General features: G+C 46.8%; 5 protein-coding genes across 5 annotated transcripts; 3 read left to right on the top strand and 2 right to left on the bottom strand. All coding sequences in view use genetic code 12, as the record gives it.

Annotated features, from left to right (window-relative positions):
• Positions 1–1,527, bottom strand: CXQ87_000356 (phosphopantothenoylcysteine decarboxylase complex subunit; the record flags this gene model as incomplete). Its single annotated transcript, XM_025478937.1, has 1 exon — positions 1–1,527. One exon carries the CDS (start codon positions 1,525–1,527, stop codon positions 1–3), a length of 1,527 nt encoding a protein of 508 aa, XP_025338410.1.
• A 1,151-nt stretch (positions 1,528–2,678) lies between these two features.
• On the bottom strand, positions 2,679–7,688 carry CXQ87_000355 (uncharacterized protein; the record flags this gene model as incomplete). Its single annotated transcript, XM_025478936.1, has 4 exons — positions 2,679–4,711; positions 6,220–6,959; positions 7,134–7,625; positions 7,651–7,688. The coding sequence occupies 4 exons, from the start codon at positions 7,686–7,688 to the stop codon at positions 2,679–2,681; spliced, it is 3,303 nt and encodes a 1,100-aa protein (XP_025338409.1).
• Positions 7,689–13,793: 6,105 nt separating this feature from the next.
• AHR1 (Zn(II)2Cys6 transcription factor AHR1) lies at positions 13,794–15,371 on the top strand (the record flags this gene model as incomplete). Its single annotated transcript, XM_025478935.1, has 1 exon — positions 13,794–15,371. The coding sequence occupies one exon, from the start codon at positions 13,794–13,796 to the stop codon at positions 15,369–15,371; it is 1,578 nt and encodes a 525-aa protein (XP_025338408.1).
• A 3,742-nt stretch (positions 15,372–19,113) lies between these two features.
• On the top strand, positions 19,114–20,465 carry CAM1 (translation elongation factor EF1B gamma; the record flags this gene model as incomplete). The annotated part of the gene is made up of 2 exons (XM_025478934.1): positions 19,114–19,312; positions 19,450–20,465. The coding sequence occupies 2 exons, from the start codon at positions 19,114–19,116 to the stop codon at positions 20,463–20,465; spliced, it is 1,215 nt and encodes a 404-aa protein (XP_025338407.1).
• Positions 20,466–20,631: 166 nt separating this feature from the next.
• Positions 20,632–21,741, top strand: MNN9 (mannosyltransferase complex subunit; the record flags this gene model as incomplete). The annotated part of the gene is made up of 1 exon (XM_025478933.1): positions 20,632–21,741. One exon carries the CDS (start codon positions 20,632–20,634, stop codon positions 21,739–21,741), a length of 1,110 nt encoding a protein of 369 aa, XP_025338406.1.
• Positions 21,742–22,142: the final 401 nt, after the last annotated feature.

Raw genomic sequence — 22,142 nt, 5'->3', positions numbered from 1 at the left:
CTATAATTGCAACTGCTCTTTGGCTTCCTTCTCCTTCTCGGCTTCGACAACTTTTTGAGCACGAACGACTTCATCGGCGACTGCATTATTATCATCGTCGTCATCGTCATCATCATCATCATCATCATCATCGTCGTCGTCGTCGTCGTCGTCGTCGTCATCATCGTCATCATCGTCATCATCGTCATCATCGTCATCATCGTCATCATCGTCATCATCGTCATTATTATTATTGTTATCAGTCGTAGCAGCCTCATTATTCTTCGAATCATCGTCATCATCGTCGATGTCCGGATAGCCGCCCAACTTCAAGACGACCTTGTTAACGATTTCGTTCCAGTCCATCATGCCACCCATGCCAATATCTCCGTAGGAACCCATAACTTTCTCAACAGGCTTAAGCACCTCAATCCATGGCATTTCCTCTGATATTAGTCTCAATTGACGCTTCGTGGTGATAGCGTTGTAGGCGTTGCTAACCATGGCTGGCGCCAAAAGGATAGGGTAGGCAGTGTTCCAAGCACGAATAACAGATGTGAGTAGGTTGTCGCAAATTCCAAGAGAAATCTTCGCCAAAGTGTTGGCGGTTAACGGACACACAATAAGAATATCGGCCCAACGACGTAACTCGATGTGGAGCACTGGATCAGCGCGAGAATTCCAAGTAACCCACTCATCGGAGTCACGCCAAACACGAACACGTTTAGATGATTCTAAAAGCTGCAATGTTTCATTGCTGATGAAGTTTTCTGAAGATGCTGTTAGAATGAGCTGTATGGCAATCTTCTGAGGAGAATATATCTCGAAAAGCTTGTTGATGATGAGTTTGATTTTGCCGGATGAGATGGCACCACAAACACCAAAAAGAACATGGAGCTTACCGTCGTCCTGAGGAAGGCGAGGGTCAATGTTTGCCGCTCCTTCCTCCCTCGAACTAAGCAATTGACTGCCTATACTAGAGAGCGGATCCTTGAACTCGGCACCGGAGGCCGGACTAGTGGCACCAGCACGGGCAGTAGCAGAAGAACCGTTCACGACGGTGCCAGCACCAGCCGTGCTTTGAGCACCAGTGTTCAGCCCCAGCCGCAGTCTTGTTTTTGGTCGCAGCGACTCTTCTGACGAAAAGTGGGCATGAACAGATGAGCGGTTCGCCTCTTTCTCCGGAGCTTCTTGTTTTGAAGTGGATGGTCCTCGTGGAGCAGGTGCCCGGAGGCCCTCATGTCCACTATCGCTGTCTCTGGACCGGAGACGAGGAGACTCTAAACTGGCTCTTTTCAAACTTTCATCTGGTCTACCACGGATTTCACGAACATCGACAGTCACACTGGGGTGAGCAAGCTTTTCTGAAGATGCTTGAGTATTTTTCGCTTCCTCTTCAAGCGATTTCTGTGTCGGGGTGTTTCGACTCAGGTTGTTAAGGATAGGTGGTGGCAGCGGGCAACGCAAGTTTGAAATTGCTTGCACGGCAGGAGGAATCTCAGCGGCTTTCTCTGTATCAGGGCTGTTGGGACGAGATCGTGTTGACATGCTTTGGTGGAACTTCGTCGAGTGATGTGGTTTGTTTATTCACGGATGCTTAGTCAGGTGTCCCACAACTAACAATTGGTTACCGAAGGGCTAAGCTCGAATGATGGATAAATATTTGATGCGTTTGCCAGATGTACTAGCCTGGATGACCTTGTTGTCGATTTCTATTATTTGTAGTAGTAAATAAGAGATGTATAATTAGTGAGCGCCTGTGTGTGGGAACAGGGATCCTTGCCAGGTCAGTAAATGTTGCTTCCTGCCGAACTGCGAACTTGGCTGCAAAACTGAGACACTAATTGCTGGGCGAAAGTGTGTGCCGCTATATATAAAATAAACCAAATTTGAATCGTGAAAAGATTCTTTTTTGAAGCTGAGGCTAAAAATAGAGAAAAACATTCGTGGCGACACATCATTAGGTGGGGGCAACAACCAATTTCATTGGAAACTCGCAGATAATAAATCCCTCAGCACATTGCTTTACAGCAAGCACCTATGCTGAGGCACCAGGAGCAAGAAATATTCTACATCAAGGGATATTTATTTTTTCTGACCAGCATTGGAACATTGAACAGGAATAGAAGTTTGTTTTGGTGTCAATGAATGTTGAGGGCTTCTTCAACTGTGACGTAGTCGACATTGTTCGAACAATGCAGATCAGGAGGCCACAGTTTTTAGGGTACATGGTCATTAAAGCCACACGAATAATGAGCATCGTAGGCCTTCTCACCTTTGATGAGGAGGCAGAACAATAGTTGCATTGTGTAAAATTGTAGCTCATAAGGTCTTAGAGCATCTGTGAGTGGCATTCCATAGTTCCGAAAGAAATGCATCAGCAACAGTTTAAAGACTACCAATATCGCCTTGAATAGAGTTTACAGGTAAATGACTGCTTAGAGGCTCTTTAAAGATTGAGTTGAATTATGTAAGGCCAACAATAGGGTTTTTACGAACAACCTATTGGATTGAAAAAGCCTACTTCTAGGTGAGTAAGTCCAAGTGGGCATTTAACAGGACTCGTCTCAATTACAGCACATGGAAGATGCTCATTAGTAGAAAGCTGACCATTTCGATGTCTCAAAATTGTCATAGCTTCAAATTTGAACCGTTATTTTAAGCCTTAGTTTCTAATCTAATAAATCAGGTCATTATCATCATTCCCCTGGAAGTACACTTTCTGTGGTGAAGCGTTCAGGTGCACCAAAGCCATTGCCGAAACTGGCAATACCGCCGTTGAAGACCATCTCGCCAAACTGGGGGATATCTGCTGAGTGAAACCCAGATTGTGTGTCAAAATCATTTCTTTGCGTCTTCATGAAGTATTCGTCAAATCCCTCACCCAAGGAGTTGTCTTCCATCTTGACACGGACTTCAGCAGCCGAAAACACCTCCAGCATGTCATGCTTAGCACTGGTTGTTATACTTCCATATGAAGCAGGCTCACTAGGGCGCTTGTAATGAGCGTGGCCTCTGAGGTAGTCGTATCCAGCAATGAAAGCGTCGATGAATGTGCTAAACTTGAGAAGAGTACCGAAGCACATGCCTCTATTGGAAAGAGAGAGACCACGGATTCTCTCAATGGCTTGCTGAACTTCCTCGTTGGAAACACCAAGTTTCAAGTTGCTATTTAGCGTGCTGTTGTTCATGAGACAGTAACCCATGACAAGTCCCATCGTGGCGTGGAATGTGTAAAAGATGTCAGCATGAACTGTGCCATTGAGCATGTTGGAGGACATACTTGCGTCGATGATTTGTGAAATAACGATGCTCAGGCGCAAGCCTTGGGTCAAAAGGGTTTGGACAGTTGGGTGAGAGGCATATTGAGGGTCCTCTGCCACCTTGGAGTAGAAGGGAAGCAGGATCGTAAGACGATCGTGGTGGTAGCGCATCAGCAAATGGATCTTGTAGTCTGCAATCATCGAAAGATCCAACAAGGACTGATCAATACGCTGCATGGTTCTTGTAAGTTTTTCGTCAAGTGCAAGAGCCTTATCGAGGTTCTCGTTTGACATCAAGGATTCTGTGTTGTCGACGGCTTGACGATATTTCAAAACCTCGTGCATGACCTTGGTGATATCAAGAATGGCCATATACGTAGGAGAATATTCAGGGGAAGGGACCACATCATAGCAAAGTGGATATGAAGCAGAAACATCGGACATATGAATTGTCGAGGACCGACCCATTTGGCAGCTGACAGATACCTCCATGGTGAAAACGGCCCACCAGATTCTCCTCAGCTCCTCCACTTTCAGTTTGTCAGCCACCTGCATCACCAGAGACTCTCTATGAAGACCGAGAGTAATGCAATGACGAGCAGCGACTTGGATCAACACATAGGCGCTTTCTCTACGCATAGTGTTTTCCATGTAGATGGCGAGAAGCACTAAGGTACGAATACCATCGAGTGTTGGTGTGAGGACGATATCGGAAAGACACAATCTGATGATGTGAAGGTACCTTTGAACTATGCTTTGGTCAATCCTGGGTAAGCTTCCAGGGCTGAAGAGACGCCCGAGGAGCCAGACCATGTATATGCTGCAGATGGTGTGGTGGGATATGAAACGGTCTCTGGATTTGGAGGCCATTGCGGCCCAGAAGCGTTCAAGAAACGATCTGAACACGCTTTCCACAAAACATGGATAACGTGGATGCACATTGCGGAAGAAGCAGTCAGTGAAGTAGGTAGCTTCTTGGAATGAGATGTCGTCGAGGTAGGGGAACATCAGGTTGTACAAGAGGCCCAAGTCGGAGGGATTCAAGGGCTCATTGCTTGATGTTAACACCAACTCTCCCTGGAAAGCGTGCTGGAGAGATGGGCATGCAGAAAGGTCAATGTCGAACATGTTGGCTAACGCCTTGACAGAAGAGTCAAACACCGCAGGCAGGCCGAGAGGACCAATCATGTGTCTGTTGCCATTGTGATCGGTGATGACAAGGTCCTGTTGTTGCAGAAGAGTGTCTGAATCCAGTACCAGTTCGGCAGCCAAGCTATCCAGGTCTTCCACCTTCAAATCGAAATCCAGATCAAACGAATTCAGCCTGCACGAGGGCAACTTGCCCAGGGTGATCAACAAAGAGAGATCACGAAGCTCATTGTCGTCTTTTCCACCATACCTTGAAGGCATCGAGACACCATTGCGCTCACCCACATCAATCAAGGCATCGATGTTGTTTACGTCAATTTCTGGATACAGGTGTTGGATGAGTGCCAAAAGACACTTATAATGTAGGCCGATGTTTTCAATGGGGCCCCTAATTTTCTTCTTCCGCTTGATGGTGGTTTCACAGCTCGCCCCTACTCTTTCGCAGCCAGAGCAACACAGCGAGGGAGATTTTCTGTGGCATGCTATCTTTCTGATCTTGCATCTATCGCACGAGAATGAAGCCTTTTTCCTCTTATCAGGAGGCACAAGTCTCCGTTTGCGGGTTCGGATGCATGGGACAACCGTCTCGTCTGAGGTCATTTGGTTGGCGAGTAAAGTTGGGAGATGGGTCTTTTTATAAACAGCTCCGCAGATCCAGCCTGCCTACATTGACCTGTACAAGCCATGCAGTGACAGATAAGAATCTATGGGGCTGCTGGGCATCGGGCTCGGCGTTGGTTCTTCCGAGAGGATCTCAGCGGTTCTCAGCGGGGCATAGCGGGGCAAGGCTGACGGTGGAGTCACACATGTAGTTTGAATGGCAGTAGATAAAGTGAGCCCATCCACCGTAAGCTTAATTTGACTGCAAAAAAAAACCAAAAAAAAAAGTGGGGATATGGGGACTTGGGCCACAGGCCACCAGACCGACGCATGCTGCAGATAGTCGAGGAGGTGCATGCGTTTGTGCACCGCCCAAATGCCGAAAACCAATCAAATCGCACATGGGCTCTGGCCAAGGCAAAGCAAACCCCGAGGAGGCGCAAGTTTATGCACGGCGTATCAGGCGCCAAAATGAGCCTTGTCTCCGTTCTCTGAGTCAGACCGTGGGGCTCGCGGCTCGATGCTCGCCGAGCACCGAGAATCTCGGTAAACTTGTTGAGAATGCCGTTTAGCCTAGATAATGTGAGGAATTTGTTCGTCGCCCCATCGCATCAAAGATAAATCGCCGTAAAATGGAAGAATTTTCGAAAGCTTACTCAGCAAGATCGCGAGAGTTAAATTTGCTCCGGTGACCGGTATATCAAAAATGCTCGGCCCGATGCCGAGAAATGTCAGTTTTTTTTTTCGCACTTCGCGCTAGAACAGCGTATAAGCTTACGACGTCATCGCCCAATGATCACTCAAAAGTGTGGTCAAAAGTGCTCAGAAGGTCGGCTCGAACCAAGCAGGGCGGCTATACCGGCATTTGATGGTGGCTATGGTGCGCCGGGCTTTGAAAAACGTGTCATATATGTAGGTCGCAAATGCATAGCGCTGCGCTTTCTGAATGGATGCAAACCATGCTAGCAGCGTTGGGTTTCTACATCGGGTTTAACGTTGATCTGAAACTAAGTTTGATATTCACCGGGGCCTGACCTGGTAGGATCACTCGTTCGCTCTATTTCAGCGAGCGGCGGGCCCAAGTCAGCCATGCTCATTCGCGGTTTGCGGCGGGCAGATTTGTCGTAGCCATTCTCATCATCAGACCTACCGTTCTCATCCTCCCCCTCTTCGGTGACGTCGCCAGCTTGTGCTGGCCGCAGGGCTCGATAGCCGAAATTGCGGCTACTGGGGTAGAACGGTCCGTTAGGGTAAGGCTGTGCCATGGGCTGGAATTGCGGCGCAGAACCATAGTAATACTTATGCTGGAACAGGTTGCGTTCAAACGCGAGATTTGTGAGGAAGCCAGGCTTATTCTTGAACCCCACTGAGCCACTGCGTAGCGATGGATTTAGCTGCTGGAGGACATAGCCATTGAAGTTCGGAAATCTGTCGAAACGCACCGTCATGGGCCTATTTTCAAATTCGACCTCATTGAAATATCGTATAAGCTTTTCCAGTGACGCTCGATTACCTGTTGTAACAATTGCAAATCCTCGACTTAGACCACGCTGTGGCGGTCTCTCGTTATTGTGAGGAGGAGGAGGGCCATGGGGGCCAGAACCGCCCGAGCCATTTTGAAGCTGTTGTGATAGCGTTGCCAAATAGTAATATGAACCCATGGTCGATGTGTTGGTTTGCTCTCGTGGGGGTTGCATTGGGATTTCAACTTTTAGAATCTCTATATCGTTGTTGGGTTCGATTTCCTCCGACCTCGAAACCAAGAAGTTTTTGAGCGCTGGCCACGTCGAGTTGAAAGGGATGTTTCCCACAAATAGCCTTCGTGGGTTCACTCTTACTCGTTGTCCGTTTTCGTCATTAATATAGATCATGCCTTCCTCATCAGCACCCTCCTCCTCAAGCTCTTCGCCCACGGGACTTTCGGCTACTGGAAAATCAGTCAAATCATCTTTGCCATATTCCAGTATACTTGAGTTTGTTCGACCCGGCGCACTGCTCAAAGAGCTATGCCGCAGGTTGCTGCCTCGTCTAAATGACTGACTGCTGCCTTGACGATTAAGCGATATGGAACTATTTCTCGAAGACCGAGGCCGGCTATAGTTACTGCTCAGGCGAGTCAGCAGACGGCGGGACAGAGGGTACGAGGGAGCATATGCACCGTGCATTGGAGGATAGCCCATATTGGGGACCTCCTGGCCCCCATAGTAATAAGGAGGTGGGAAGCCTGACATGCTGCCCATGCTGGGAACGCCGTGAACACCATGGACACCTGGATGTGGCTGTACAGGCACTGAAGGCATGCCTGGATGTATCAGGTTGCCACGAGAATAAAGACCAGGTCCATGCTGCGGTCCTGGCCCATAGTAGCCGTAGTCGACATACATTGGGGACATGTATAAAAACGGATTCATGGAGCCCATGGAAGGTGGTGTAGGAACCGTCTGGGTGATTTCAGGTGCCGGTGTAGCCAAAGTAGGATTATCTAGCACGGAACAGTTGACGGTTGATCCGTTGATATCATTTTGATCAAGGGCATCAGCGACGGAATGAGCCAGGTTTGAGCCGGCAAACTCAACGGTGGCTCGTCCGTTGGAGACATCTAGAATGTGGTATCGTGGGTTTTCGGGCACGTCGCTCGGGGCAAGTTCTTGTGGATGACTTTTTGGATTTCCGTGTGGCTGGTAGCGTCTGAGACATTGTCAATGACAACCACGTAGGGCAAGGTGGGCATGACGTTGAGCACAGCCTGTTGGCCAGGGTCTGGAGTTGTTGAGCTGGTGGGCGGAGCCAGAGATTCATCTCGCTGTGTTGGGTTGTTCAGCTTATCGTGGGGCCGACTCATAAGGCAAGCTGTGGCGAGTGAAAGAATGTGAAGGGCAGCCAGACGTAAAATAAAAAAAAGGTGAAGGAAAAGGTCTCTGGGACAACGGGGCAGTTCACGTCAACCGGAGAATGGTGGAAGAACAAGGTTGGCAAAATAAGCGAAGGTCGTGGAGTTGAAACTTTTAACCATGAGGCAGACTTGTGGCTAAGCAACGGGCGTCTAAATTTTGCAGTGTGGCAAGAAGCAATGAAGCGCAAGGCGGTCTCGACGAGAAGCGTATTGCTGGCTCTGGCAGTGTCTCAAACGACGTTCCTGCTCCTATTATCGTTGCGAATTAACGTTGCTGACGTAGGACAACGCTTCATTGACGTCAGATTGACTGAGCTGAGCAACGATCGCAGCCGTGCTGCAAAGGACAGAAAAAAAAAAAAAAAAAAAAAAAAAAAAAAAAAAAAAAAAGATTTGAGGAATCTGTGAAAATGGAATAGAATCCCGCTTCATCTTTCCAACCCCTCGCAGATCCTGTCCATTCCGCCGCCTGCAAGATTTTCTGGTATCCCATGGAGAACTCCTCCACTATTCCTTTGGATGTCTTGGTTTTGACCACTGTGAAAAAAAGTGATGCCATGCGTTGTGCCTGAAATCTTGAGTGTTTCTTCCAGGCGCATTGTTTTCGGGTCACGAATGTTTGTATGCTTATTTTGGTAACAGCAAAGGCAGCCAAACCTTAATTTTTCATGAGATATGATTAGAAACGTTCGCTCGGCTGCGGTATTGCCTGCCTTTGCAGCCACCTTGAGCCCCATAATCTTGCACGATCTGCCGTAAGGCGGGGACTGTCGGCGGGGAATCAGCGAACGATCCAGCATTCTTATCCCCCACCATATGCTCCTCTGCAATTAAGCTATGATTTTTTTTTTTTTTTTTTTTTTGACTTTCATTTTGGAAACACTGCTTGGTTGCTCTTGTGAGGTGGTGCACGGGCCCCACAATGCGAGGCTAGTCCCCGGTTGACTGCCCTATGTGTACACCCGTAGGCCGCCTTTTCCTGGGTGTAGATCGAATAGACCTCTGTGAATTGTGTGTTGCCAAGTTCCTCACTTAGCCGCCTTCTGTTCCATTCCTGTCTAAAACAACGCTGTAGTGCAAAGCCCTGTGAAATCTTTCCTTGTATGGAAGACATGGACCATACGACATATTGTAGATTCGCCCGATCCTCGTCAGATGCAACAGACAATGTGTTGTCAGGCAAAGCGCCCGTGTTGCGTTCGGGGTTGCCCCCCCCCCCGGATTTGCGAGATTTACCTTGTCGAGAATGGTCGTGTTCCTCGTTTCCTTCCTCCGCTGGCTTCCCGCGATCCATCAGTCCATCTATAAGTCTTACAATTTATTTGTGAAACGAGAAATGCCAGAATGTCTGCATCCTAAGCAAGATCGTTAGGCTGATCATGCTCGTGTTTTTTTGTTGGGCAGGCTTGCCTCATATCTTCACAACGACTTGCAACTAGCCTCTGCATTGACTCGCGCAGAGCCGGAATTCCGAGTCGTCCACCATAACACTTCATTGTTCGTCAGCGACGCAATGGGCTGGCTTTGACTGGATGAGCGACAAAAAGCGACATCGGAAAAATCCGGTTTGACAATGGGGTATCCTCGTGGAAACTACCGAGTCTGTCTTGCCCACTTCCATTTTGGAAACAGCGCAACACCTCCTTTCCTGGTGTTCACCGAATTCTCTGTAAATGGTAAGTCCCTGGAGAACTTCCTCGGTAGCCTCGAGGTTTTGATTTTCCTTGGCCCGGCCTTGGGTTCCCGCCAACGTAGCCTTTTCTTTTCAGAACCGCATCGTTGCTGTGGAATTTCTCTTAAATTTATTTAAACACAAAAAGGCTTTTCACAAGCTTGGCTTGACCACCAGGGGATTTGAAGCACCCAGAATACTCTGTTGCCCGCTTTGCGAAGTGTGACTGTCATTGGTTGTTGTTCGGTAGCGTTCGGAGGAAAAGTGGTGTTACAGTTCTGATGGGGATGCGGAAATAACGACCGAATGCATTACACGTTTGCTCTCTAGGAACCCGTGTAAAGTTTGAATTTCGGCTGGCTTGACTGCTGGGTCTCTCGTGTACTGACGGCTATCAGCCGTGATACAGCTTATCCAGAATATATATCTGCGGAAAAGTGAACTACGCCTCCATCAACACAACTCAGTCTTTTGCTCCCCGGTTTTGCCAGATAGCCAATTTAAGTCCGGAAAAACGTTATGATCTATGTTCTGGAGCCTTTGCTCGAGGAAATGGTGATCTAGATTACTTTAGGGCTAGGCGACTACAAAATGCCACAAAGGCAGAAACTCCAGAATTGAGCTGTTAGCCGTGAATCCACAACACCAGCTAATCTCGTTCGAAAAATTGGTCCATCCAACTATATCCTTATTCTCGATCCGCTGACTGGCGAAACCACCTCCTTTCGATATAAACAAAAGGTGGGATGAAAACCCCAACACAGGGCTTCTCGAAGGCTTCACTTCCCAAGAATCAAATGTCGAAAGGTCGGAATGATACCTTGAGTCATTCAGTTAAAAAGGTGGGTGGTTTATGAAACGGGAAAGTCTTCAAGATGCACCGGATGGCACCCTGGCTTCGGTGTGATGATACTATTTACCAAAAATTTTCTTCACAACAAGGTTTGACAGGCTATCAATAACTTCAGCTGGGACTAACTCAAATTTTTGCTGTCGTATTGACTCAGGCACCAATACAATTTTTTTTTTTTTCAAAATTTAGGTTTGTAAGAAGATTTCTCCGGAATATGGTCTGTCTCAAGCGCATTACAGTTGCTTCCAAGAACGCCCAGAATCGGACCACAATACCATTAAGGTTACCTCGTAACTCGAGCTGGTTAAGAACGCACTTTTTAGTCTAGAGTAGAAGGCTTCCGGTGCTTTCCTAAACCAAGAATCTTAGTGAGCAGCAGGAAAATCCGGGATCTACAGATTACAGCAACGGTGATTTGCGCTGCTTGAAAGGATGGGAGACTCGGATTTAAAATGGCCCGGGCGTAAATTTCGAGAACTAGTCAATTGTATAGCTTCTTCTTGTTTACATTGATAAATACTTTTCAGGGCATAGCCTGGGCTAGACATGTAGAATTTGTCGCCAATGCACAGTTATGATCTGCGGGAAAAAAGTAAGACTACACGAAGGCTGGTTAGAGTTATGAGCGATTCGTCAGACTAGACAAAGCCACTTCAAGACGTTGGGTTCTACGCAACGCCGTGTTCGATGGAGAAGCATGGCGTTAAAAATCAATTAAAACGGGACGCGGCTTCGGCTGGGAAAATTCCGAAAAAAAATCCGAGTTTGGGGGAATTGGAGGGCATTTAGAAATAAAAAAATATGGCAGCTTTAAGAGGGCTTTGTCAAGAAAGGAAAAGATGTCGTTAAAAACATTACTCTGCTGGGGCTACAGGCTAAGGCCCAAAAGGGTAGTATCTCCAGGGGGGATTAGGCAAAGTAGGATCAAACACCGAATGATCTGCTTGCATAGAGGGGGAGCTCGCTAACGTGCGTGTGGGCTTTGGCTAGGTTCTAAGCGGCTGTTTCAAGGTGTGGATGCAAGGAGGCTAATTTCAAAAGATAGCGGCTAGCTGAATAAAGTACGGTGTCTAAGTCAATACGCTATGGGTATGAAGAGGGGGGTAAAAAAGGCTGGGTGAGCCCAACTTAGCATATGCACCTGTACAGATGGTTGAGAGGCCTCTCAGAGACCAGTATGCCTCCTCTTTGCTATGCAACGCAAGGACCCTGTAGCCACCTGCATAGAACAGGGTAATCTCTGGCGATTTTGCTATTGTGTATGGCAATTTCGAGAAAGTCGTTAGCACAGGGTCCTAAGAAAATTAGGTAAAAGGGGTGCTGAGTTGGGGCAACTGAAAGATGATCGCCTCGGTAAATCTCGGTCACCGCAGGCACATAGCAGGAACAAGCGAGCAGGGCTCGCAACGGGAGACGCGAAAAAAAAAAAAAATAAGGTAACCGCTTCAATGTCGAGAATGACCAACGTAAGTGTAGGCAGCATGCTAGGAACGTTCGTTTGTCTGAAAGTTGACATACGCATTTCATCATGTAGGAGTCAGGCATCTGCTTTTAGCGGCGACGTGTGGCAATCGTAGTTGGACAATGCCTCAGCCACACCTGAAACAAGACCAAGATCTTGTAGGATTTTTTTTTTTTTTTCCCTTCTCCTTTCAGAGGCTAACGCTGGCACCCAACAGTGCAGGTACGAGATGCACCCGCCAGGACGGACCCCACGCCGTTGCGGAAAATATACCGAGCCAGGCACAACCCACATAGCAATAAAAGGTGTCGAAAAGGAAAGATGGAATAAAAGCCCCTGAGGCAAAATAAAACCTCGGGTGCAGATGACAGTCGCATTCCGTAGTAAATTTTCCGGGAGGTGGGGGCACCTGGCGAACAAAAAGCGAAATCACGGTTGAGAGCCACAAAACAAGGCCTCGAAGATAAGCAATCCAGCTGCGGGGAGAACGGTAACAACGCAATTAGGCCAGGGTTGAAAGTACAGGCACAAAGAGGTTTTTTTTTTTTTTTTTTTTATCCAAAAGGGACATGAGATAGCCGTGGCGGTTACAAAACATGCTGCAGAAGTCCCCGACGAGAAAGACCTCTTTGGGCCTGAGGAAGTCCGGACTGCGTCCCCGCCTTGGCTTCGGGGACATCACATGGGACGGTGCAGCGGGCGTCTGCTGCAAAGTAAAGAGTGTGCACCGGAGGGGTTCTGCAAGGAGTAAAAATTTACAGCCTTTGCTCAGCAGGGCTATTCTAGACAGTGGTCTGGCAGGCGGTCCAGCTCAACAAACGGAAAACGGTTGCGGTAGCCTTGGCGGGAGGCACGACAGCGTACAGACAGCAGCTGCAGGGTACATGATACAGCAAGCAGCTATGAGTACTGCTGTTGCACCTCGGATATGCAATGCACAGTGTCGCGCATGTTTATTTTGTTCACCTTCCGAATCCGTAACGGTCACTATAGTAGAATTTCTTCATATATCTACCTCATGCTGGAACTAGCAGGTGGACCCTGCCTTGACTCACAAAAGAGGGTACACTACGTCAACTCAAAAGATAAGCGGTACAATATACACCAAGGAAGCTTAACGGCCACACCATAGTCGATCCATCCTGGAGATTGTCACTGAAGCTCGTAAAACCATCCTTCACATCACTTCCCCAACGACGAAACCCTCCCAAGCTTATCGATAGGCTCTTGCTAACCTTCCTCCCCGCAGAAGTGTTCCCAAGCTCCCCTAGCCGTACCTCATCCGTACTTCAATTGGGTCCCCTTATTACTCCATTTCCACTTTCCTCAGGGCATTCCTCGGAACTTCTTTTGAACTCCGAACCTGCTGACGACGCTTTAGTGCATCTGTTCTTCCTGGCGTTGCCTTAGCTTTCCGTTGTTATTGGCAGCTTCATCTTAAAGAAGGCACTTTCTTTGACTCAAGTCGATTTGTCAATCCTCCGCATATAAGCTGCGACTCTAATGATCCCAAGTTTTAACTATAAATCACTCCAATTTGAAATCAATTACGGATGCGAAGAAAACCGCTGTCCGCTCGAACAAAAGTCAAGCGGTCTCGAACGAGATCGGGGTGCTTCACTTGTCGGGACCGTCATATGAAATGCGACGAGCAGCTACCCGTATGTCAAAATTGCCTTACTTCCAAAAGAAAATGCATTAGAGGTGTCCGTCTCAATTTTACGCTGTACACATTCTATAATCCCAAGGAACTGTTTCCGGAGCCAATTGATCGGGATCACGATGACCAAAATCCAATAGACCTTTATTCGGCACCTCGTTATTTCGCTTTCCTTGATCAATCGGTTGCTGTCTCCTCCTACTATAAAAATGGAAGGGATAACTATCGCCCTTATTTGCATTTGCATTCCCAAGATGACCTCATGGAGGCTTCTCGTCAGTTGAGTGTGGACTGCAACACTTCCAGAGCAGTATCCACCCTTGATCCTACTTACATATCTCCCATCATCCAGCAATTTCCACCTAATCCTGAACCCGCTCGTCCTGACGATCCATTCCACAGTCATTTTCATCAGCCACAGCATCCTCTGCTGCTCCTGCGACCGCCAGAAGCGGCTTCATTTGGAGGTCCAACTCCAACCCAAACCCACTTTGACAATACTCCACTGGCTTCAGAAGCATTTTTCCTATCGGAGCTTAATCCGACCGAACCAAGAGAAAATGTTATACTTGAAAACTACGACATCACAAATTTACTTGCCAATCCAGAACTTCAAGGTAGACCCAGTGAGTTCACCGCAGACCTCCCCGCCCAATCCAGCTTCTCCGATATCGAGCAAAGACGATCTTCTGTGGAAATCCTCAATGAATTGCCCGCTGAATCCTCCGTCGATGCTCAACAATTCACGGAGTTAATACACCGCTTTCGGTACTATTGGCTTCTTGACATATTCAACGAGATTGGCTGGTGGAAGGTCTTGATGCCAAACTACTGTGTTCGTCTAGCTCAGGCTGCTGAAGTCGAGGGAAAGACACCACCCGGATCTCAGTTTCTTCTCATTGACTGTTTACTTACCTGCTCTGAGGAGGCTACCCTTGAGCGAATTCTCGAAGTATCCCACAACCAGTACACAGAATGGGAGTTTTTCGAAACTCGAGAGGTGAACGGATCGACATTTAGGGCTTTCGAAAGAGTTTTGCTAAGTGTCACTCTCATTACGTTAGCGTTACTTCTACACCTCACGTTGGATCAAGGGTTGGTGTTGGACAAAACCTTCCAGCTCGTGTTGGCCAACCAGGGTAAGCTATTTCAAAAGCTCATGCTCCGCTTGTCGCAAGTTCCTTCCGGTCGTTTGAAGAAGTTTAAGCAATCTCCTCTAACCGTGGAGTGTATCAAGGCCATGACGATTTTGCGGTTCATGATAAAAAATAACATCCAGGCTAGAAACGCAGCTTTCAGCTACTCCCTTGTCTCCACCGATCCCGACTCCATCTCGCAAACCATCATTGATTATGAAATCACTCAGGCTGCTGACTGGAGCCACTTCTTCACGATCACGCTGTACGAAATGGAGCTCCTCAATAGTCGCTATGCCAACTTGGACCTTCCACAAATGGATCCATATACATTGCTGAATGCCGTCGGCTTCGAATCCGACTCAAAGAAATTGAGAAGCCTGTTGTGGGAGCTCATCAAATTAGACTATGTCACTGATAACCCGGGACTACAGGGGTATGTTTCTCTTGACGATCAGGAATTGAACTCGCTAAGGAACACAGACATCAACACAGGGAGACAACTGGCATTTCAGCTCATAACTCCTAACGAACGGAGTCTAGCCATGAATTTTCTTTCAAAACACCTCGACAAAATCGAGCACGCCTCGAACCACGATACCAATGCCGCTTGCATCAACTTGCTACAAGCAATCGACGCATCATCGATGGAGAAAAAACTCAAAGCCCAGTGGCGCCGTCATTTTTCTTGGGTTTTTGAATAATAAAAACCACTTATGTAGATAACAATCTGGGTCTGGGAATAAATCAGGATGGAAATCTTGAGGCCACCTGTCGACAGGTAAGTGCCTAGACCACACGACGTATATGAGGACAAATAGACGAAAAAGAAGCGACAGGAGCGTCTGCAATCAGCAGGGCGACCACAAGACTACATCAGGAGAGGTTATAAGCAACTTTGCGCACGGGCTGGGTAATTACGGGAGTAGTTGCCTAGTTTACTGCTTTGGTGTACACGTCGGGTCAGGCCATCCACACCGACGACAAAATTAGGTTTGCCTTATTCGCCAGGCGTGGTATACAATCAAAATAGCAGTCACTCAAATATTCTCTTTTATTGTGTTGATTTTTTCTGCTTGGAGATAGTAGAAGATGTCCTGGAGACAGTTTAATAAAAAGATGGCTGACTGGGGAAAGATACCATTGTTTTGTGTAACCTCGAGTCTTTCCTGATTCGAGATTTCTCCTTTGTCCTGTTGTTGTGGTTGTCCGGGTTAATGTTTCCTCAGCCCAACACCTTTTTTTTTTTTTTTTCTTCAGCTTTTTTGCATCCTCGTATTTTGGCCAACAATCCCATTCCCAAACAGCCGCTACGACTTTCTAGCTGAACAGCACTTCGTGTGTACACAGTCTTGGCTGCCTAGTTTGATTTGCTAAATAATGGGTTCACGCCTTTTGCTAACAAAAGGCCCTGGGGGAACAATGGAGATGTCGGATTGTTCGAAAAATGTAACGACTTGCTATCCTCCTGCCATCAATTTTCTTGCTCAAAGCAATGTTGGAGAGCAGATGTAACCCCAAACAATTGAGCCCATAGCCACCGTCTTATTTAGCGTCGGCAGGCTTATAAGACTCGGGGACGATCATTTGCTGTGTGACTAGGACTTCCGATACATACCAAGCTACGGCTGAATAGAATCACAAGCTTTGTGTCAGATCACTCTATTGTGAGGGCTCAACTAAAGCTAGATCAAAGGCATCGATTTTTTCGTATGGGACAAAACAAGACTTCGGAAGGAGTTGTGAATCTCACCGGTCGAAAAGGCTCGAGTGCATGTCACCTATTGTGCTTCCCCGGCCCTGGGGTCAAGTTACCATTTAAAAGTTGCAGGAGCGAAAATCGTCAACTGATGAATGATTTCCCAGGTACCCGGTGCTGCTCTCTCGCATCATCTAGTACCCGAGCTTACGGGGCGTGAGATACCCCTTTCAGGACCGTTATGCCGAGTAAGCGCTCGCGACGGAGTCAAGATTGAGAAACACGCGAAACAGGTACGCGGATTGTTTTGATGTATATTTTATATGGGGCTCTACATTAGCCGTTTTGTGCTGTTTCAGGATCGGAGTGAAGAACAACCAGCATAAACACCGTAATTCGCTTCCAAAACGGTATGACAGCTCCTAACGCATAGGCTCTTTTGCTGCATACTCCCAAGCAGCGATCTCTTGGTTTCTGCGCGGCTTCTTGTTTTTTGGCGTTGAGACGGCATGGCACGCAGTGTCGAGCAGTTTATCCGCTGCACGATGTGGCTTTATGCATTTGAGGCAATAGCGCATCCCCAGAGAGGAGAACAATTGATGCAGTACACCATGACATGCATTGTACTGCAGATGTTCTCGCTTTGAGAATAAACCATGCGTTTGCAAGGTGCATCTTCTAACGGCGACGCAAGAAACCAAACCACAAAATCAATTGTAACATGGACCGTTACATTAAAGGTTGGCTTCCCCTCTTTTGAGTACAAGATAGTTGCGTAGAATACTTTGTCTCCCCCACTTCCATTTGTTTTTGCCCTGTTGCCGTCACATAATTGCGTTCTTGCCCGCTTGTGACGTGAATAGCCCGTAAGCATCTGCCCCGCCCAAGCGATTACGTAGTGTTCAATCTGTGAAACTACCTGACACAGGTCCTACTGAGCCTCACTTTCCTCATAGAATCAAGTGGTTCCAGTGTGCCACAAAATGCGATCAATCTTCGTCATAACTCACGCATAATTAAAGGCCCTATGCGTCAAGCGAGACCCAGAAGCGGCTAGACCTCGGTTCAGCAGGTTGGATATTCATGATTCACCTGAATCTGCCACAAAAATTATGGAAGCAAGATAACTTAAATATATGTTTCCAAGAAAACAACAATTTGTTTCCTTGTTGTCAGACACTGGCTTCTCCATGGCTCAATAAAGTTAAGGTGTCCCCTTTTAAAGAGGCATTTGAAGAAAATTGAATCACCAATGAACGGTGCAGAGTTGGTTTCGTCACTGTGTCTTTTTAAAACATGTACATGAATGCAAGGGTTCTGTGTTCCATTAGAGGCAGTGATGATCATTGGTGCTATAAGCAAAAGCAAGCAGCCATTTCTAAGATCGGCCAACTGCTGGACGGCTCTTTAATTGAGCGATTTTTGCTGTCCGTCTTGCTAATGCACTTCGGTCAATCTCAAGACAGTTGCCGAAAGTTACCGAGAGGAACTATACGGGACAAACAAATCAGGCCCTTTCAATGCCTAGAATGCGAGCATTTGGCATTTTTTTTTTTTTTTTTTTTTTTTTTTTTTTTTACGAAAAACCGTTGACTTGCTGTAGCTTAATGTACGAGACCGCCTTAAAAGAAGCTGGGTGTCATAAATTTACGATCCTCAAATTCTTGAAGCGTAATATTCACGGAATTAAGTCAGGCATGACTACAAAGCTGCCTTGGCTTCTGACTGGCTGGATTGGACAACATTGATAATCCCATGATCTCGTCTACTAAACAAGTCACAAAAGGACATGCTGGTCTTGGTTTCATGCGTTACGTTCTCGCGTAAGCTTATAACTGCGTCAGAATAAAGCCGATACAGTTTATCACGATAAGCACTAGCCGCATGCCTTTTTTTGAAATTTAGCCTCTGGATGCGTCAGAAGCATGTGTCGAGGTATGACCTGTCCTGCTCCCAACAAAGTAGATATTGTGGGAACGCAGTGCGCTAGTATGTGACGATCAAGAGCCAAGGGCTGTCTTGTGTCATGTGCCATGTGAGACTCTTCGATGTTGCATTTTTAAGAATCGAGCCACCACTGCTTTCCTCAGCTTTGAGAACCATCCGTTAGATTGCAACCTAGAATATGGTTATCGATTTTGTGTTGCCAATACTTTTTCTTTTTGCTTATGACGACCCTTTTCGGCTGTTGTGGCCTTCTAAAATAACACCTTTTTTGACAGCGTGCTATGCTCTCGGTAAAGCGCAACGCTAAATTCATTAGCTAGTAGAAATCCATAGCTTCCGACAAGTATTCTTTACGGTTCCATTGAGTAGCTTTTGCTTTTATTTCTAGACAAGTGAAGGATACGGAAGCTTAGAAGACTTAAAAAATATCAAGTTCTATAACGAAACACAATTTCCATTATTTTTTTTAATTTTTATTTTCACATTCTCGTGCTTTATGTCTTGATAAATGTACAACGATTTCGCGTCCTAACCACTTTCGATCAAAATTAATGCAAATAATCGATCCACATGCTGGGGAAGAGTATGGATAAGGGAATCTCACCATCGGACGTTCAATCAACCAACAACAAAGCAATGGATTTTATTTCCCACATTTTATCAAATTAATCTCTAGCTGTTCTACAGCCCTAGTCGTAGAAGGGGCATCGAGGCACGTGCGATCCTTCACGTGCTTTTCGGACCACCACCACTGTGGATGAGAAAAATTTTTCTTTATTATAATACCATCTCCATACAAAATGTCCCAGGGTACCCTCTACGTTGACGAGAAGATTCGTGGTGTTCTTCCAAAGGCCATCATTAAGGCTTACAACCTTGACGTCAAGGTTGCTGCCCCAGATGCTGCTTTCGAGAAGACCTTCCCCCTCAAGAAGATCCCAGCTTTCGTTGGTCCAAAGGGCCTCAAGTTGACTGAGATCATTGCTGTTTCCCTTTACCGTATGTTCAATTCGTCTTATTTTTTAACATGATGAGAAATTTTCATTATTTAACAGTTATCCCTGTCTTAAAACACTATGTCGAGGATTACTACACTCTGATACCATGCTTCAATTGAGTCTGTACTAACATTCAAGTCCTCAACATTGCTGACCCAGAGACCAAGTTGTTGGGTAAGAACGCTACTCAGTACGCTGAGATCTTGAGATGGTTGTCTTTGTCCAACTCCGAGATCCTTCCAACCATTGCCGGTGCTTTCGGCCCAATCATTGGTAGAGTTCCATACAACAAGAAGCAGGTTGACGAGGCCAATGCCTACCTCGAGAAGCTCAACGCTGTTGTTGAGGCTAGATTGGCTGAGTTCACCTACTTGGTTGGCGAGAGAATCACTTTGGCCGACTACTTCGTTGCTGCTCAGTACGTCAGAGGTTTCAACTACTTGTTCGGTGCTCAGTGGAGAAAGCAGCACCCAGCCATCACCAGATGGTTCAAGACCATCGTTGCCCAGCCATTCTTGAAGGATGTTCTTGGCGATGTTGAGTTCACTGAGAAGCCAGTCGAGTACACTCCTCCAAAGAAGGAAAAGAAGGCTGCTGCTCCAGCTGCTAAGAAGGAGAAGCCAGCTGCCGCTCCAGCCGAGCCAGCTCAGCAGGCTCCTAAGCCAAAGCACCCATTGGAGGCTTTGGGCAAGCCATCTTTCCCCCTTGACGAGTGGAAGAGATTCTACTCTAACGAGGAGACCAGAGAGACTGCCATTCCATTTTTCTGGGACAAGGTCTACAACCCTGAGGAGTGGTCCTTGTGGAAGGTTGACTACAAGTACAACGACGAGTTGACCTTGACCTTCATGTCCAACAACTTGGTTGGTGGTTTCTTCGCCAGATTGACCGCTTCCACCAAGTACATCTTCGGTTGCATGGTTGTGTACGGTGAGGACAACGACAACGGTATCACCGGTTTCTTCTTGGTCAGAGGCCAGGAGCACGAGCCAGCTTTCGATGTCGCTCCAGACTGGGAGTCTTACTCTTTCACCAAGTTGGATGCTTCCAACGAGGAGGACAAGAAGTTCGTCAACAACATGTTGGCTTGGGACGAGCCAGTTGACGTTAACGGCACCAAGAGAGAGATTGCCGACGGTAAGGTTTGCAAATAAGCTATTTTCTAATGAATGTTTCTCTGTTGTTCACCTAGTAGCTGGAACCCTAATATTAGCACCACCCTGTTGATGTAAGTGAATGTACAGAGCTCTCGCGAAGTATGCCGAAAAACAAAATAAAAATCTCAGACCCACAAGCCTCTCAATTCAGGAATTAAACGGCATGCTGTTTTCCAGAAACCAAGTCATCCGCAATATACGAAGAAAGCCGTTGATATTGGTTGGGCTCGTCTCGCTTGTTGCTCTTGTTTACTTGGCGTTTGTTGGAACCACGCTGGCGCCAGGACAGAGATCAACCAAGAAGTACTCTTACAGCAAAAAGGGCGGCCTGTGGCTCGGGAGCAAGAACAAAGATCTGGTCATTTTGCATAACCTACCAGACAACCACATTCTGCACTATGACTTGAACAAATTGGCTGCCACAGCTGATGTCTTGGGCAACGAAGGAGAAGTGTTGATTTTGACCCCTATGACGAAATTTTTGCCCGAATACTGGGCCAACTTGAACAAGCTTAGTTACGACCATAGCATGATTTCGCTAGGATTCATATTCCCAAGGAATGCCGAGGGTGACCAAGCACTTAAACTGTTGGAACAGGCAGTTAAGCAAACTCAGGCAACTAAAGGTAGATTCAAGAAAATTACCATATTGAGACAAGACACGGATGCATTGGATCTGCAGCTTGAAAAGGAGCGTCATGCTTTGAAGGTGCAAAAAGAGCGTCGTGCCATGATGGCCGTTGCCAGAAACTCATTGCTATTTACCACCATATCACCAAAGACTTCATGGGTGCTCTGGTTGGATGCCGACATAGTCGAGACACCGCCAACCTTGCTTCACGACATGATGGCACACAAAAAACCCGTCTTATCCGCCAATGTTTACCAGCGTTACCTTGATGAGAACGGAGCGTCCGCTATCAGACCGTACGACTTCAACAACTGGATCGAGTCTGAGGATGGGTTGAAGATTGCCGAGGGCATGAACGATGACGAGATCATTGTTGAAGGCTACCACGAGTTAGCCACTTACAGACCTTTGATGGCGCATCACTACGACGACAAGGGCGACAAGAACGCTGAGATGCCATTAGATGGAGTTGGAGGTGGTGCCGTGTTGGTGAATGCCGATGTCCACAGAGACGGTGCCATGTTCCCACCTTTCCCATTCTACCACTTGATTGAAACTGAGGGTTTTGCCAAGATGGCCAAGCGTTTGGGCTATGAAGTGGTTGGTTTGCCAAACTACTTGGTCTACCACTACAACGAATAGAGTGGTGGGAAAACTATATATTAATCATTCATTGGATTGAGCGTAGGTGCAATTTATTATTGACACTTCAGGCAGAATTCATTGTTGCAACCGGCTAATTTTGTAAGTCAACTGGATTACACGCATCTGCCTGTTCAACGATGCCTCACAGATGAATCTACGACCTTTGATTGATATTGGCGGGATTGTTCAAGACTCGAAAACTGCTTTGATTGAGTCTCCATGATCTGAGACCTGTCTTAATTTCGCAGCCATTACTGCGTATCTCAAAAACCCATTGATGTCGTCAACAGCCCACATGGGATATCAAGGTGATTTTTTTAATAATAAAAACAGGGCCGTATATCGAAGATCTTCTTTTTCTCTACCAAAATTTTTAATCTTTAGGAAACTTTATTGAT

The sequence above is a fragment of the Candidozyma duobushaemuli genome, assembly GCF_002926085.2.
Source record: "Candidozyma duobushaemuli strain B09383 chromosome Unknown A_B09383, whole genome shotgun sequence".
NCBI classification, from domain to species: Eukaryota; Fungi; Ascomycota; class Pichiomycetes; order Serinales; family Metschnikowiaceae; genus Candidozyma; species Candidozyma duobushaemuli.
Note: the sequence above shows the minus strand (reverse complement) of the source record. Positions and strands in the feature narration are given on the sequence as shown.